This window comes from Diabrotica undecimpunctata, chromosome 3 (genome assembly GCF_040954645.1).
Source record: "Diabrotica undecimpunctata isolate CICGRU chromosome 3, icDiaUnde3, whole genome shotgun sequence".
Classification (NCBI taxonomy): Eukaryota; Metazoa; Arthropoda; class Insecta; order Coleoptera; family Chrysomelidae; genus Diabrotica; species Diabrotica undecimpunctata.
Genome location: NC_092805.1, coordinates 50,867,243 through 50,885,892, shown reverse-complemented (window position 1 = coordinate 50,885,892; position 18,650 = coordinate 50,867,243). Strand labels below are relative to the sequence as shown.

The window sequence follows — 18,650 nt, the reverse complement described above, 5'->3', positions numbered from 1 at the left end:
ATATATATGTGTGTTTCATAATAGTTATAATAAAGATAATTTAAAAAAGTACTTACAAACTAATTCTTTGAGAACCGCGATAAAAACCCTATATTATTAAAAATACTCATTGTTCATCATTCAAACAAACAATACATCATAACAATATATATATATATATATATATATATATATATATATATATATATATATATATATATATATATATAGAAATATTAATTAGTAGTTAAAGTTCAAAGTAGTAATAAATTAGTATTAAAGTTAATAATAATTAAATTAAATCTGGATTAGTAATTAAGTAATAATAAGTAATTTAGTAGTTAAAAACCAACAATTATAGTATATCAATCAGGTAAGTACAATATAAACGCGCAAAATTCGGCAAAATGGCCAAAATGTATAACATTCAATGTCATTATTTTCATTTTAGTTCAAATACATCGTAATTCAGTTTAACCAACAGTATAAATTTTCATTAAAAGCCACTTTACTTAGAGAACCCTTTAAAGCGAGTTATTCAAATATCATTGACAGCAACTTTAAAGTCGACTTTAACATAAAGTCTTCGTTTACTAAAGTCCACTTTAGCGAATCGTTATGAAATCGCCGTAAAATTACTAAGAATAAATACAAACGAAAGTTTGTTTGAAAGATAATAAAATAAAATTGAAATCTGTATACCAACAGATCTGTCATTACTTTTGACACAAAACAATATATATTGCGGAATTAAGCTTCGTTTGATTATTTTATTTGTGACACCCCCAGATTGTGTTATAATAAATGATTGGTTTAAAATCTCCGTGAGCGAAATAGGCTGTCATTTCTCTTTATTATCTGACTGGGGTCAAAGTGATGGGGAAATGTTTCAAGGTCGTTCAAAAAGTTTCCGGGGAATGCCATTTTATTAAGTGTTAGCCGAATTAATATATCACTATTAAAATGCCAAATTATTACGGTAATATCAATAAAATCCCTAGTTTGCAGCTTTTAATTGTAATTTTATCTTTAGGTATAGTTAATTTAAAAATTAGGCAGTATGGATAATGAACATTTGCTTAAAATAGAGGTTTTTGGATAGTTAATCATTTAATGTAGTTATTTTGTACCTAAGTTCAAAAATTATTACACAATACCAATTTTTAGGCACGTTTCCACGTAAGTTATGACATGGATTCATTTAAGTACAGTTATGAAAAATTGACTGCATTCTTTGGAAATTTTAACTAGATATTAATAAAATAGAAAGTTTACGTACACAATCATAAATTGAAGATTTGTTTTGAAATAGTGACGGTAACTGTACCTAAAAAGTATATAAATTTTAACATTGTATCATACCACCTTAAGGAAAAACCTGTTAAAAAAAATTTATACTTTATGATCTGTTCTAGTATGTGCTTTTAAATTACTTTTCTGAGAAAACTGCTCAAAACAAATTTCACACTTGAAAGGCTTTTCTCCAGTGTGCACCCTCAAATGTGTTTTCAAATTACCTACTTGCCGAAACTGCTTAAAACAAATTTCACATTTGTACGGTTTTTCTCCAGTGTGCACTGTTAAATGTGTTGTCAAATTACGTGCCTCAATAAACTGCTTAAAACAAATTTCACACTTATAAGGTTTTTCTCCATCGTGTACTCTCGAATGTATTTTCAAATTACGGGATTGACTAAACGGCTTCAAACAAATTTTACATTCATACAGTTTTTCTCCAGTGTGTATTCGCAAATGATTTTTCAAAACATCTTTTCGAGAAAACTGTTTAAAACAAATCTCACACTTATAAGGTTTTTCTCCAGTGTGCGTTCTTAAATGAATTTTCAAAAAATATTTTTGAGAAAACTGTTTAAAACAGATTTCACACTTGTAAGGTGTTTCTCCAGTATGAGTTCTTAAATGTGCTTTCAAATTACTTGCTTCACTAAACTGTTTAAAACAAACTTCACACTTGTAAAGTTTTTCTCCAGTGTGTGTCCTTAGATGAGCTTTCAAATTACCTGTTAGTGAAAACTGTTTAAAACAAATCTCACACTTATAAGGTTTTTCTCCAGTGTGCGATCTTAAGTGAATTTTCAAAAAATATTTTTGAGAAAACGGTTTAAAACAAATTTCACAGTTGTAAGCCTTTTCTCCATGAACTTTCATGTGTTTAGTTAAATAAACTTTTCGAGCAAACATATTAAAACAAATTTCACATCTATAAGGTTTTTCTGCGGTGTGTATCATCAAATGTTGTTTCAATTTTTTTATTTGAGGAAATTGTTTGAAACAAATGTTACATTTGTAAGTTCTTTGTCCAGTCACAACTTTCATATTTTGATTTAATGTTTTTCCTTCAGTGTCTCTACTCATATAGTTTCCTTCGCTAGATGAATGTTCAGTTATTGTTTCCATAATTACCGGTTTGGTCTCCTCTTGGGGATAACCTAAAATACAAACCAACTATAATATAACGTTTGAGTACAAAGAAAATGCTAGACAGCAGAAGTCTAGTCAATTATATAAATATGTTTTTGGAACCTATCTTATTCGCTCCGTGCGTGACTGACGCGACACCTACCGCCTTCATCTGATAGTTTTGGACCTACCAATTTTCAGATTAAACATATGACATATGTTTGACATTGTTAAATACATGCGAAATTGACAACTATTAATAATTAACTTTTTAATTATATTTTTTCAGTTTATGTACAAAATAAATGTAGTATTAAAAACTGGGTTTTTCAAAATTCATTATAATATATCTTTTCAACCACAAACGGAAAAGAAAGGAAAAATCTAGTACTGGCAAATCAAGTTTTTCACGGGAAAGAGCATATAAGTATTTAAAAACAGTAATAGTAAAAGTTATGATATAAAAGCTAAAGTCATCAGGCACTCTGCAGTTAGTTTGAAACCTTATAAAATATTTAAGGTAAATAATTTAAATTTTTTCTATTTCAATTGTATAAAAATGAAGTTATGTGATATTTACTTTTTCATATTAATAGCACGGATCCATCTTTTTCTTTTCTCTAATTTATATGTAATCTTTGGGAACCTATAAAAACTACACTTTCTATTTTTGCTATTATTAGCACAATTAAATACATTGTGTACAATTGCACACATTTTTGATAAAATTTATGCGTAAAAAGGTAGGTGAAATTTTGTCATATTTCGCCGCTACGCACGCTGGCATCGTTTCAAAGTACCCCTACCATGGTCACGCACGGAGCGAATATACACGTGAACATTCAGCCTCATTAGAGCTACTGCCCAAGTTGAGTTTCGAATTCCTCTTAATCCTCCATTCGATCCTATTACAGCTTAATTTCGATTGCCAATACTGTACCATACCTAGTGATCAAGATTGCAAAGAATTAATCTTAGAACACCGGTACACAATAGACTCAAAGACACCGTTGGTCAGTCCGAGTAGATTATGTTCTGTACGAGTATGGGATCGTTCTTAGGAGTGAGAAACGTTAAGGAAGAAAACATACTAAACGACAAAGAAAGGAAATTAAGGAAAAGAACAACTCTTCAAAAAATAAAGGGGCGCCACTGTTTTTAAATGTTTGTATACCCACAAACTTGTATGTTTAACCTTCCGCTACCGGAGAGGGGTACAGATTGTACCCCAAATTCAATTTTTCATGAATAATTTTTAAAAATGTAGGAATTTTGTTTAACTGTTAATTCTTCATTGGGATGTGTAAAAGCATATCCAACCATTTGTTTTCAATTTGACATATTTTTACCTATGAAAAGTCCAGCACTGTGCTTGGGGTACAAGTTGTACCCCCTCCGTCAACCACGGTACAGTTCATTGCGGTCGACGCCACTGACTAAACCAGACGTTTTGCACACGGCACCAAACCTGTTGTTTGCAATAACACACAAATCAGTTCTGTGGATGACTTAGTGCTAACATACTGTTTTAGTTTATCCATTTGTGATTACACGATTTATTATACCGATATGTCGAAAAAAAATAAAGTTAGACCTTCGGAAAGAACAGGATCGTGAAACTGCAGTGCAGTGGTTAGAGGAAAGTGATGATGATTACCTTTCTGAAAGAGATAGTTTATCGGATGATTCAGAATTAGATGATAATTTAGAAGTAGCGGAATATGAGCCTTAAATTCTGCAGGTAATTTTTATTTTTGTTTTATGTACGATATTTCTATCTTGAGTTTATTATATTTTAGCCATTTGAGAGCGACAGTAATGATTCTGATAAACCAGTTTTGGGGGCAGTAGATTCCACATTTATTTCCAAGAATGGTACAGTTTGGAAAAATCGTCCTTTACGACAAACTAGATGTCGCACAAAAAACTTGCTCGAAAAACCAGGGCTTACAGAAAAATCTAAAAATGTCGCTAAAATTAGTGATTGCTTCAAATTATTTGTAGATGAGAAAATTGTAGAGATCATCGTCAAATGTACAAACCAGAAAGCGGAGAAATACTTTCAGGATTGAAATGGGAAAAATCCTAATAAAACAAGAACCTGGTTGCCCACTGATTCAGTGGAAATTTATGCGGTCTTGGGACTCTTGATTACGGCGGGTGCGCTAAAAGCCAATAGGGAACCAGTGCACTTTTTGTGGTGTCGAAACCATTTGTACAGTCGATCTATTTTTCCGGCTGCCATGTCACGTGACCGATTGCTAGAGTTAATTTCACTTATGCGATTCGATGATTTGAACACTAGAGAAGAACGTAGAAGTTCTGACAAACTAGCAGCTTTTAGGGAAGTGTTTACAAAGTTTGTAGAACACTGTAAAGAAAGTTTTAAGTGCCACTCTCATCTAACTGTTGATGAACAACTTGTAAGTTTTAGAAGTAAGTGTCCATTTAGAGTCTACATTAAATCAAAACCAGCCAAGTATGGCATCAAAATAAGGGCTCTAGTTGATGCAACAATCACCTATGCTGCCAACCTTCAGATTTATACTGGAAAAGATGGTAACAAACCAGAAAAAGACCAGGGCAAAAGGGTAGTACTTGATTTGGTCTCATTTCTAAAAACTGGTTATGGCATCACAACTGATAATTTCTTTACCAGTGTTCCCTTGACAAAACAACTCCTAGATCGACAAATAACATTATGTGGAACACTTCGAAAAAACAAGCAGGATATTCCTCCAGCCCTACTACCCAATATTTCTAGATAAGAAAAGTCCTCAGTTTTTGCCTTCACTGAGGAAAAAACACTGGCGTCTTACGTTCCTAAAAAGAATAAGGCAGTAATTTTATTGAGTACAGAACATAACGATGATAAAATTAGCGGAGAAGAGACGGACTATAAGCCAGACATAATCTTGCATTACAATTCTACAAAAGGTGCCGTAGATACTATGGATAAAATGGTAAATGAATATTCTTGTAAAAGAGCCTCTAAGAGATGGCCATTTGTTTTGTTTCAAAATCTTCTAGACATTACAGGTCTGAATGCATACGTACTGTGGACGACAAAGAATTCCATTCGTACGTATGAGGCTTCTCACAGAAGCAGAGAATTTTTACTAAACCTGGGTCAAGAACTTATAAAGCCCCATGTCGATAGGCGACTACAAAGTCCACAAAAATTCCATAAGCGAATTATAAACGCGATGTACGAATTATGCCCACCGCCACCAAGGGAGAATCGCGAAAACGACGCCACCATCTTGAAATCCTCAGGGCGATGTTTACTTTGTCCACGCAAGAAGGACCGCAAAAGCAGAAAAACGTGCAATTCTTTGTTTGTGCTGAACATCAAACAACCACAACAATTCAAACAATAATATGTACAAAATGTAAAGCTAATCAAAAAAACGATAATTAATTTTTTCAAGACACCATATATTTTTTTATTGTTACTTATATTCAATAAAAAATACTTGCATTTGTTTTAATTATGTTTTAACTAAAATTATTGCAATATGTTAATATTTAATCTATAAAAATGCATGGGGTACATAATGTACCCCCTCCGTCAACTCCAAAACAACTTGACCCTTCGGAAGCGAAAGGTTAATGAGTATATCACCTATATTCAAAAATAATAACAGTAAATGTCACAAAATATACATAATAATATCCAGATAAAATATTCCAATAAAGTAAATAAATATCGTATGAAACATCAGATATTGATAAAGTTATTATCGTAACATATAAAATGCCGTATTGATCTCTTTAGATAATTAGCTACTAACTATTTTCTTTACATGGATCAACTGTGTTGAAAAAAAAAGAAAATATAAAAATTACGCTATTAAGTTTAAAATATTCAAAAGAACAAATAAAATTTACAGTCTAGTTAATTCACCTTGTGTTAAACATTTTTAAGCTTGTGACTACAGGGTGTCCCAAATTGGTGTTTTGCGGGATATACCGAAAACCAGAGAAAATAGAAAAAAGTAGTTAAGATGTCATGACTTCTTTTTTCGTTAAAGTAGCGATTGCGCAATCAAATCATCAATAGCTCACATCATTAGCGAGATACAGGGCGATTATTGGCAAATGTCGAAAACGACAGAATTAAATATCTTCTTTATTAAGAAAAATTTTAAAAAAGTCTATTGAAATTTTTGATAGACATATTATGGAAGGCTTCAGTGGCACACGATCAATTTTTTTAGGAGGTCTCACTAAGGAAATATAATACCAAGTTGTTTTTTATATGGGACACCCTATATATTTTAATATTTTTCGTTTTCATTTTTAATTCTCTTTCACGTGATATGACATAATATATATATATATATATATATATATATATATATATATATATATGTATGTATATATCTATTTTCACTTGTTGAAGCTACTATGCAAATAAAATGTTTATAGTTGACGTCATGTTATAGGCACTTAAAAATAAAACACTCGCAACAATGGTAACACATTTTAACATTTTAGTATGAGGATCCTGATCTCTTGACAGTTTTATTTAGCAAAAATAAAATCAGTACCTACCTAACTTTAAAGTAAATACTCAACTGCTTATTTTTGCATCAAAGTGAATTATTATTTTTAAAGTATTGATTCCATATTATAAATAAAATTGTCAGAAAAAGAACACATTGTATTTTATTACCTTTTTCGTTTTCATTTATAATTTTTTTCAGATATAATATTGGCTTCTTTTTTTATTATTCTGAAGCTAGTTTTTGTGACAATACAATTTACTATTTTCTATTGGGAATAAGCCACAATTTTACTTTAAAATACTTTATTTTGACGTTTAGATTTCGGTAAACTGCATTATTTTTTTTTTGTCTAAAATAACATATTGTTACATCTTGTAAAAATGTTTACTTCGTAGAGTAGGTTATACTAAAAGGTAATAGGTAATAGTAAAGGTAATATTTAGCGACGAAGGTCGCATACCCAGTGATATACCCATATTTGATGATAAATGATTAACTAACTGCTGTCGGATATATGGGTAGTTAAAAAACGAATTCAATAATAATTTTAATGAGAAATATTTGGCCAAGAAGAATACATTTTTATTTTAACAAGATGCAGCACCTGCCCTTAATGCCGAATTCGTTGGAAATTATTTAAATGAAAAATTTTATAATCGGTGGATTGGAACTTATGGTCCTTGTCGACCAGAACTAAATCCTACTGATTTTTTTGTTCGGTAGTTTTTAAAAAACAATATTTATAAAATTGACTTTAGGAAGGATACTAAGGAAGAGTTATTACAAAGTATTTATCAAGCATTTAGAAGAATAAAGCCAATGTATATACTCAATTGTGTAAAATATATATAATAAAAAGGTGTAAATTATTATTATAACAAAACGGGGGGCATGTCGAACATTTATTATAATTTTTAAATTTTTGTAACATGAATTCTAGTTGTTCCATTGTTTATTATTGTTGTTTTTATGTTTATTATAATGATAATATTTTTGTAAAATTAATTCTGGTTGTTAAGTAGTTTTTGTTCTGGGTAAATTTTTAATTTCCATTTTTTAAGTTGATTTATAGCCGACAACTTGGAAGACTTAGAAATAATAATGAACAAAATATTAAGATATAGTGGAGAATACGGACTCTCTCTTATAAAAAAACCAAATTCATGAAAATTAGCAAGAACAATACAAACGAAATATTAACGGTGGGCAGCCAGCAGATTGAGAGAGTAAAAAGATATACTTACTTGGGAACGATAATCACAGAAAATAACGATTATAATGCAGAAATAAGAGTCAGAATTGAAATAGAGCACGTGCCAACTTCGTGAAAATGAAAAAGATTTTATGCAGCAAAGATCTGAAATTGGCTCTCAGAATAAGGCTAATTATTAATTATTACTCTACTATGGAGCTGAATCATGAACATTAAACCGGAATACAATAAATCGACTTAACGCGTTTGAAATGTGGACATTTAGAAGATTGTTAAGGATTCCATGGGTGGATAGAGTCACGAATACAGAAGTGTTAAGGAGAATAGGCAGAGAGAGAGAAATGGAAAATACAATAAAAGAGAGGAAATTGCAATATCTCGGACATGTGATGAGAGACGAAAGATACAACATCTTGAGACTCATAATTCAAGGAAAAGTAGAGGGTAGGAGAAGCGTAGGAAGAAGACGCGTTTCCTGGTTGAAGAACCTGAGAGAGTGGTTTGGTTGCAGCTCAAGGCAATTGTTCAGAGCAGCTGCCTCGAAGGTCAGAATAGCCATGATGATTGCCAACCTTCGTCGCGGAGATGGCACTTAAAGAAGAAGTTGATTGGTCTTATTTCTGGTAAATAAAACTGTGAAGGATTATTATCCGCATAATAAAATGATAGAATGTGTTACTGAGCGTTTTGTTTCTAAGTGTCTATAACGTGATGTCAAATAAGCAATGTATTTGCAGAATAGCTCAAACGACTGAAAATAAATATATAATATGTGATGTCAGTTAAAAGAGAATTAACAATGTAAACGAAAAATGTCAAAATATATACGGTGTCCCATATAAAAAAAAACATAAGTGGATATTATATTTCCTTAAAGACGCCCTTTAAAAAAATTTTCGTAAGCAACTGAACTCTTCTATAATATATTTATCAAAAGTTTTTTAAAATTTTTCTTAATAAGGAAGATATTTAGCCTTTTCGTTTTTCGTAAATCGTTACTTTAATGAAAAAAGAAGTCATGGCATCTCTTGTTTGGTTTAGTTATTTGGGGAGAGGATATAACTACCTATTTTAGGGACAACAATCGGTCCGAAATGTTTATCTGTCGATAACAATGGACTAATCCCTTAAAACAGGGTGATACCTACCTGCTCTTTATGAAACGACGGAATTTTGCAATGCGGACGGAATTTATTGACGGATTACCCTGTAGCGCTTTTGAATACTTCATGAGATTTTATTACTCTACACTCATTAGAAATAGATTATAGTTTTAAAATTTTGGTTTTGGCCAGCTTTTTATGTAAAATGCCACTCTGCGCGGCGGTGACATAAATGACAAATTACAGCTTCTTCCATAATAGGCAGGAGGATCTTTCCAGCTCAAAATCTAACGGAAATTAAAAGGATTACCACCCTTTGCCTATTTATAGGAGGAATATTCCAATAACAAAGTACCATTGATTTTTTGGGTGTCCCATTTTCGACGGGAACGTTAGTATATTTTATAACAGGACAACGCTTCCTTTTAGGGATTATCTTTCGAATTCTGCAAACAGACCGACGGCAAGTTATTAAAAAGAGCAGATTGGATATTTTAACGGAACAGTAGACAAGCAGTATACTTGTGAAAAGATTCAATGAGTTTGTTATAGCTGACGGTTATTTTCGTACAGAACATTTACAAAAGCATCATAACACACACATTTTTAGGTACGTTTTCGGTAAAACTTCTAAAAAATTATAAAAGAACATTATTTCGGTAAGCGATATTCTTAAATAAGGTTTTTATTATCGGCGTTATTGTAAGTCAAATTGAATGCGTCTTAATATATTTTAGGATAAAATATTTATAAGAATTTAAGTGTATATACAGGTTAATTTAAGATGTTATAGAATAACGAAATTTGGAGAAATATGTATATTAATCGTCATTTTTACACTCTTCTTACCAATTTTATTATCTCTTCGTCTAGTTTCTTTTAGCTAGTAAGATGTCCTAACCACCGCAGGCCTCTAATTTTTATTTCATTAGATGTTACATCATCATCTTTGCTCGACAATCATCTGTGGATACTGTGCATCTTCTGATCTCTAGTATCCCTAAGTCGGTAGAAGCCCCATCTAACCACCTAATTCGCAGTCGGCCTGTTTCTTTTTCCTATAGGTGTTCCTATCGTTAGCTTTTTAGCAATCATGTTGTCAGTCATTCGTATTATGTGTCCAGTCCATCTAAGTCGCTGTGTTTCAATGAACGTTACGACATCTGGTTCATTAAAGAGTAGGTATAATTCGAAATTAAATCTTTTGAGCCACTGCCCTTGATCGTTTATAGTTCCAAATATTTTGCGTATTCGTCTTTTAATTTCTTCGCTTCTTTTATTGTTAGTAGTCACTAGCGAGCCAAGGTAGTGAAGCTGTCAACACGTTCAAAGATATGACTTCCAAATGAGTTTCCCGTTCCTCATTTGCTATAGGATCCTTAGTAACCAACATGTACTTGGTTTTGTCGTCGTTGATGACTAGACCGACCTGTTTCTTCGCCGCCGTTTTCAATTCTAGGAAATATTGCTCAACATCTCGCTTGCTACGCCCTATTAGGTCAAAGTCATCGGCGTATGCTGATTTGTATCGATTTGTATATATATATATATATATATATATATATATATATATATATATATATATATATATATATGCCGTCTCTAATTCGTGTGTCTCGGACTGATTTTTCCAAGGCAATGCTAAATAGGAAGCAAGCCAGGACACCCCCTTGTCTGAGTCCATCCTTTATCTCAAAGGATCGAGAGTTTTCTCATTTTATCCTAACGCTGGCTTTTAAGTTAGACATTGTCATTCTCGTTAATCAGATAAGTTTTTCTGGTATACCAAACTTACGCATTTATTGATATAGTACTGTTCTCTTGACACTGTCGTATGCGGCCTTGGAGTCGACAAATAGATGATGGGTTTCACTGTTAAAATTCTAATGTTTTCTCGAGGATCTGTCTTATTGAATGAATCTGGTCAATTATTGATTTTTCTGGAGTAAATCCGGCCTGGTACTTTCCAACTATGTAAACTGTGTAAACTTGTAGCCATTCATAGAGAATATTTGATAGTATTTTGTAAGCAGTTGTAAACAGAGTTATACCTCTGTAGTTGTCACACTAGAGCTGACCGCCTTTTTTATGTAACGGGCATATCACGCTTTGAGACCATTCACAGGGCATGGTCTCATTTTGTCAGAAAAGAAGTAAAAGTTTGTGCAGTATGTTCGACAAAAGAGATCAAAAAAATCAATAGGATCACTCTCTGACAATAATGATATTGGAGGTAAATAAGTTGTAGCAAATAATTTTTCAGTTTTACCTTTTACTTCAAAGTCATTGATGGTTTTGCTTCAATTTCTCTTTGCTTTCTTTACTTTTTTTGACCCCTATTTTCTTTTTTTCCTTTATCATAAGTTTTCGCTTCTTCTTTGTTATCTTCCCCTTCAGATTCACTTTGCATAGGTTCTGCAATATCTACTTCGGCTACTGCCTGTACATTACATTGACCATTACAATCTTCATCTCCAAGAGTCTTGATCAGTGTCGACATTATCATTAACGGATGGTGAGATGTATATTTATATTTGATGGTAAAATATCATATTAAATGTTTATTTATAATATCACAAATGTTTAGTATAATATACTAGTCGATAAAGAAACTACTTATAACGAGTAAAAAAAATATTTAACTCCGCCTCCGGTAAGTGCTGGGTGTAAAAACTCTCAAAATTATAAATGGATTTTTTCAACATAGAGACATCCACAAATTTACATGGATACAAGTACTAGGAATCTGCGCTCGATAATCGACTATGTAATCCAACGTCAAACTTCCCAGCTAAAAAAAAACTAAAGTAAGGGTATATCGTGGATCAGAATGTGGATCCGACCATCGTTTAGTTATGGCACTCAGGTACAGAATATAGAAAAGGGACAAGAAGTAACATCCCCTAAATATAACCTAGAAAGCTTAAAAGAAGATTCAACGAAATTTCTTTACAAATTACGACTGGCCACAAAATTACAAAATGTGGATCGAGAAAATATATCAACGGAAGAATTATACCAACAACTTAAAAAATGCAGTCATGAGGCTGCAAGTGAAGCTTTGGGGTATAAAGACAAACATGAAACAAAAAATCAAGATTGATGGTCGGAGAATATGCAAACGTTAGTAAACAAGACGAAAACTGCTTATCAGAAATGGATGTCAACGAGAAAGGAAGAAGATTACAAGATATATACAAAATTAAATCGAGATCTAAAAAAAGAAGTAGTGAAAAGTAAAAATGAGATGTGGGATCGAAGATGTGCAGAGATAGATAGGTATATGGGTGGAACAAGAGTTGGGCAAGCGTGGAAGGTGATAAAGTCTCTCCGGATGGAAGGAAAGGAAAAATCTAATTTACAGTTAATAGATCTGAAACAGTGGAAACACCATTATGATGTCTTACTGACAGAGGATAGATGTAAATTCCAAGAGATCGAAATGGAAGAAATATCTGAACATACACAAATAATTGAGATAACAACCGCAGAGTTAAGCCATGCCCTGACAAGTTCGAAAAACGGTAAAGCAGCAGGAGCTGGAGACATCCCAATTGAGTTGGTAAAGTATGGACCAAAAATATTACATGAGATGTTGGTTCAACTATTTAACAAATGCTTAAAAGGACAAAATATCCCTGATGGTTGGAATGTTGGATACATCAGCTTAACATTCAAGAAAGGGGAAAAACGTAAATGCTCTAGTTATAGGGGAATAACTGTAATCAGCTCAGTGGGGAAGTTGTATGGTTGAATAATAAAAGAAAGAATAGAATCAGAATACGAAGATATAGAAGAACAAAAGTAGGTCTCAGTAGAGAGTATGTGGATGCTATCGCAAATATATACAAAAATGCAAGAAGTGTCGTTAAGGAAGGAAACTTTATATCTGAATCATTTCCAATAACAAAGGGGCTTAAACAAGGATGTTTAAGCATCCACGTCAAGTAATATTTGACAAGAGGAAAACACAACATAACTTAAATTTAAAACTAAACGGACACAACCTTACAACAATCAATGAAACCAAATTCTTGGGAATGACATTAGACTCTCAACTCAAATGAACATCGCAGATAAATGAATTAATTAAATCATGTCAACAGAGAATAAACCTTCTAAAAGTCCTTTCTAATCACAAATGAGGTTGCAGACACAATTATTCTTCTTCGATTATATCAAGCTCTAATTAAAAGCAAACTAGATTACGGATGTATATGCTACCAAACTGCTGAAAAGTGACTTTAAATAATTGCATAAAAAACTGTAATTTTAGTTAAGTTGACAATTTTTTACATATTTTTGAAAAAAAAAGTATAATTCTTTTTATGGGGTTTTATGGGAAAGGGAAACCGAAAAAAGAGATTTAACAAGAATCTGTACGCAGTAGGAAAAGTGTTTCAAATAAAAAATGTAACTGAGATAATTTTAAACAAAAATATTTATTAGCCGTTTTTCTGTAGAATGAAACGAATTAATTTTACATATAGATTGTACCTTGACGCTAAAAATTCGGTATCTTTAGATCAGAGTATCCTATCGATGAAAATCAAAATGCATTTTAAAGGTGAAAAGTGCAGCTTTCTTATAACGTTTTTGCATTTCACCGCAAATGAAGTCAGTTTCTATAAATCTGTTAAATAAATAAACGTTGAGGCATTTGAAATATGCCCAAAAAACGCAGAATTTAAACATTCACATCACAAACGATCGGACGTCACGGGAAATGCTTTCACGAAGACAATATTAGGTGGAGTTTGTAGCTGAAGATGTGTCGTTTCAAAAAACGTACTTGTGTAATCGAAAATAAGAAGTTTTAAACGTTTTAGATAGTTTGTGTACACCGTGCAGGTGTAGTTTTCAAGAAGGAGGGGTTCTGAATTGAGTAGCAGCTCTTCAGTACTTCTTGGAAAACACACTCGGAGGGGAGTAGTTCTCAACCTCAACACGGCGCGTCCCAATGGCTAATAAGGAACATCATACAGATATGTGGGATAGGTGTGAATAAGGCTTTGCCAAATAAACACCTGCAGATCAACTGAGAGCATGGCATAGGGCAGCAGCTATGTCATTATAGGATCGGAGCGGTAGAGAAAAATCTCTTTACCGGTCTGATACTGAATCACCGGTTGTGATACTGCGAAGTAACCGAACTATTACCGGTAAAAGTAATCCCCCATATGTTGGTTAACAGCTACGGGTGGAAGAACTGACATGTGGTAGGGCACTTCATTGCCCTGGATTGACTCCAAAGGCGAAAGAGCTAAATTAGCCAATGGCATTGAGATGTGGAAAGCCACGGGATGACTACCACATTAAAAATCCGTAAGGATATCCCCAGGACACCACAATGGCCGAAAATCCAAAACAAACGGCCCTCAGTCCAGGGCACCCCTTAAGTGGGGGGGAGGGTGCTAAGAATCCCCCGGTCAGCCTATAATGTCCCAAAAGTTAAAAGGATTGGTATGTGGAACATTCAAAGCATGTACCAAGCAGGCAAAGCAGCAAATACTATTCGATGTGAAGTTCGATGGCCAAATTCTGATATAAGAATTACAGATGAACACCATATCTATTATTCACAACAAGAAACAAAAATTGCGTAGCGATAATAGTAAAAATGGAAATAGCTAAAGCAGTAACAGGATTTACGCCCATATCAGACAGAGTTGTGCTATTGAAAATTAACTTAAGTCCCTCTAATTTAAACATCATTCAGGTCTACGCACCGACATCAGAATCCACTGAAGAAGAAATATAAAATTTCTATCAGACTCTAGAAGACTCTCTAAAACTGACCAAAAAACATGAACTTACTGTTATCATGGGCGATTTCAATGCCAAAATAGGACAAGGTACAGTCGAGAATGTCGTGGGGTCATATGGTCTTGGCATAAGAAACGAAAGAGGAGAAAGACTGATCCAATTCTGCCAAAAGACTGATATGGTTGTAACGAATACACTTTTTAAATTACAACCAAGAAGACTTTATATATGGAAAGCATCCGGTGATACCTCACGGAAAATCATAAGAAACCAAATTGATTTTATCAACAAAAACAAACGGTTTAGAAATTCTATCACCTCAACAAAAACATATCCAGGCGCAGATGTCTTCTCAGATCATAGTCTATTGGTTGCAAATATCAACATACGACGCAAAATAATTCATAAGAAAATGAGGCCCAAGATAGATACAAGACTACTAAAAGAAAATGACACCCAGTAAAAAGTAAAAACAGATTAATAAGAATTTTCCGAAAATAGTTGAAGACACTAGTAGAGGCGTAGAAGAACAGTGGAACGAAATGTGGACATCTATTACCACAATTTCGCATGAATATCTAAAATCAAAAATAGAAAAGAAGCAAGAATGGATGACAGATAAAATATTGCAGATGATGGAAGAGCAGATGATTAAAAGGTAGAAATGACAACAAATACAAAAGTTGCATAAGACTATACTAAAGGAGATAAAAGGAGAAAAAGAAGCATGGCTGACATAGATAGATAGATAGATAGTTTATTTGACTGTAATTTACAACAAGGTTTACAGCAAGTCAAACTAAAATTATAAATATTAATCATTACAACAAAATGAAAACAATACATTAAAAATATTTAAAACATTAAAATACATATTAAACGTACAATATGGACATCATAATATAATTAAAATAACATTAAATTTGCATGTTACAGCTTGGGCATTCACACATACACTCTGGTAATATTCACTTAATGTATAAGGACACATGGTCACTAGGTACTCTTTGACTTGGTTTTTAAAAGCTGTAGTTGAATGAATGTTTTTAAATTTTTGAGGAAGTTGATTATACAATAGTAAACCACAGACAGTAGATGACTTCCTACTTATTTCTAAATGTCGATAGGGTACTACAAACTGTCTCTTATTTCTTGTGTTGTGTGAGTGAATATCACTGTTACATAAAAGTTCTTTTATTTTTATGAATTAGTATCAATAATTCCAAAATGTAAATTCCATACACTGTTAATATATTCAAATCTCTAAATAGGTTTAGAGGACGGAGACGAAGAAATGTACGGAAGTTGAAACACTACAATGCAAACATGACGCTTTCCATATGCACAAAAAAATTAAAGAGGTACAGAATACCAGAAAACAATGCAATACAGGCATAGTTGTAGATATTGAAGGCCAGATTTTGAGTACCATTGAAGAGAAATTACGAAGATGGAAAGAATATATGCAAGAATTATTAAAAGATGCAGCACAAAGTCCGACTGGAATAAACAATCCCTACAACCCTCTGATCAAAAGATATCGAATTTTTCCAGTCGAGTTGATATAAATTTTATTTAAAATTGATTTCGTGCATACCTGACATTGTTTGATGCCCTGCATGCATTGATACTGAACAATCTTCTTAAATGGCTTTTACTTTATGAAATATGATGCTTGTTTGTTTGCTAAATGGATGTGACATTTCCTCCATTCATTCCTGTTTTGTTTTTTCTTAGAGTCCCCTTCACTCTTATTTTTCACCCATCTAATTCTTTATGATCTTCAAAAATAACTGATTACAATTATATTTTGAATATATTTTTGGGTTTGGCACAAAAGCTTTTCAATTTTTGTGTCTTGTAATGAGATGGTCCTATTAATCACCAATGACTTTACAAATTGAGTAAAAGAATAGAGAAAAAGTTATATTAACTTATCTTGATTATAGATTCTAATGTGGGGATTTCATTTGAAACACACAATGTAAATAATTTTATTTGATATGAGAGATGTTTAAAATTCAACTATAAGAATTACATTCTCTGAATTGATCTAAGTACATTAACCCTCTAACCATTAATATACTTAATTGATTTTTCATAATTGGTTCAAAATACCTGAAAATTTCTAATTAGAGTAATTTGGATGATAAAAAATTTAATTTTACGTCCATTTTTTAATATCTATTATTTAATTACTAAAATGAAAATGGGCAAAATCATTTAAGCTATACATATTGACAATTGTGGACAGACAGAAACACAGACATTTATAATGGTTAGGGGGTTAATCAATTTCTTAATTCTAACTGTCTATATATTTTCAAAGTCAGAGAGAGCATCATCAATCAAATTTCAATAACAGAGATTTCGAATGTTTTTCTTTTATGTAAATTGAATTTCATGCATAATTTGAAGGAAATATTGAAAGTAATTAGAACAAGACTGTACTTTGTTGCCTACCTTTGGCATAAATACTATAAATCAGATTTCTCTTTTCCTGTGGGTCATATTTATTTTATTAACAAAATATTTGTACATTTGTACAAAATATCAAAAGTTATTCCTATTTATACTAGTTGTAAATATGGGAAAAGTCCTCAAATGTATTTTTACTAACCATTTTCAGTTTTTTGGTTGTCTTCAAAGGGATTAAGTTTATTTCCATATTGTTCTATTTTATTATTTATGGGGCATTCCTTCAGGTCCAAATAATCATATGTACTTTGTCCATTGAATTCTTCCTTAATTTCACATTTAAGGCCATCCAGAAGAGCATCATCTATGCCATTATAATATTCTATTTCTACTTTACACGTCTCGTCAGTGAATTCTTGTTTTACTTCCATTTGATTAAACCTGATTTTATGTATTAAATAATAACAAGTTAAAATCAAAATCGCTGTACAAACTCAGAAACGTATCAGATGGTAAAGTTTCATTCAGCGTTTCAGCAGTTTCAGTTTAGTTTATGTTTACAGTGTAGTAGTAAACTCCATTCGCTTAACTCAGGCCGGGCATATTTTGACAGATTCATTGTCGGAAACCTACAACACAACAATTCCTACTTCCCAGTATTAATAGCTAAAGTATCATTGTGGTTAAACTGTGATCATGTGATCATACTATTGCCAGAGAAAAACCCAACACTGTGTCTCTGTTATTCTAGGCTATTGCATACTACTTTGTTTAAAAAAAGAAGAATTAGTCTAAATAGTGGAAGTATATACTAAACACATCAAATTTTAGGAAGTATGTATTTTAAAAAATATATTTTAGTTGTTATAATTTAACATACATATTTATTATATGGTGCAGATAAATAAATATTATAAAAAGTAACTAACTTCGCAAAAAAATAATTACTAAATTCACTAGACAGTTCGGACTGGGAATAGCGAACCGAGTTTACCAGTAGTACAACCTATCTGTTAACCACTGATGTCCTGTCCAAGATGCCAAATTCCAGATATACCTTCAAGAAAAATCATATATCACAATATATCATTAATGACATAATAGAATTATTTTAGAATATCCACTATAAATTGTCCAAAATAGTTAAAGGGAATATGGTTATTTTCAGAATTTCTGTGAGGAGAATTCCGTTCTATAATTGAAATGAAAATATATACATAAGCTGGCCACGTACCTAAG

General features: G+C 32.2%; 1 protein-coding gene across 2 annotated transcripts; it reads right to left on the bottom strand.

Annotated features, from left to right (window-relative positions):
- Positions 1-227: 227 nt before the first annotated feature.
- Positions 228-18,034, bottom strand: LOC140436788 (uncharacterized). Of its 2 annotated transcripts, none has more exons than XM_072525876.1 (2): positions 17,614-18,034; positions 228-2,429 (listed from the first exon to the last, which is right to left on the bottom strand). In XM_072525876.1, exons 1-2 carry the CDS (start codon positions 17,840-17,842, stop codon positions 1,372-1,374), a joined length of 1,287 nt encoding a protein of 428 aa, XP_072381977.1. In that variant the 5' UTR covers positions 17,843-18,034; the 3' UTR covers positions 228-1,371. The 2 variants fall into 2 exon arrangements, with proteins under 2 accessions (XP_072381977.1, XP_072381978.1); XM_072525877.1 differs by lacking the exon at positions 17,614-18,034 and adding an exon at positions 16,591-16,955.
- Positions 18,035-18,650: the final 616 nt, after the last annotated feature.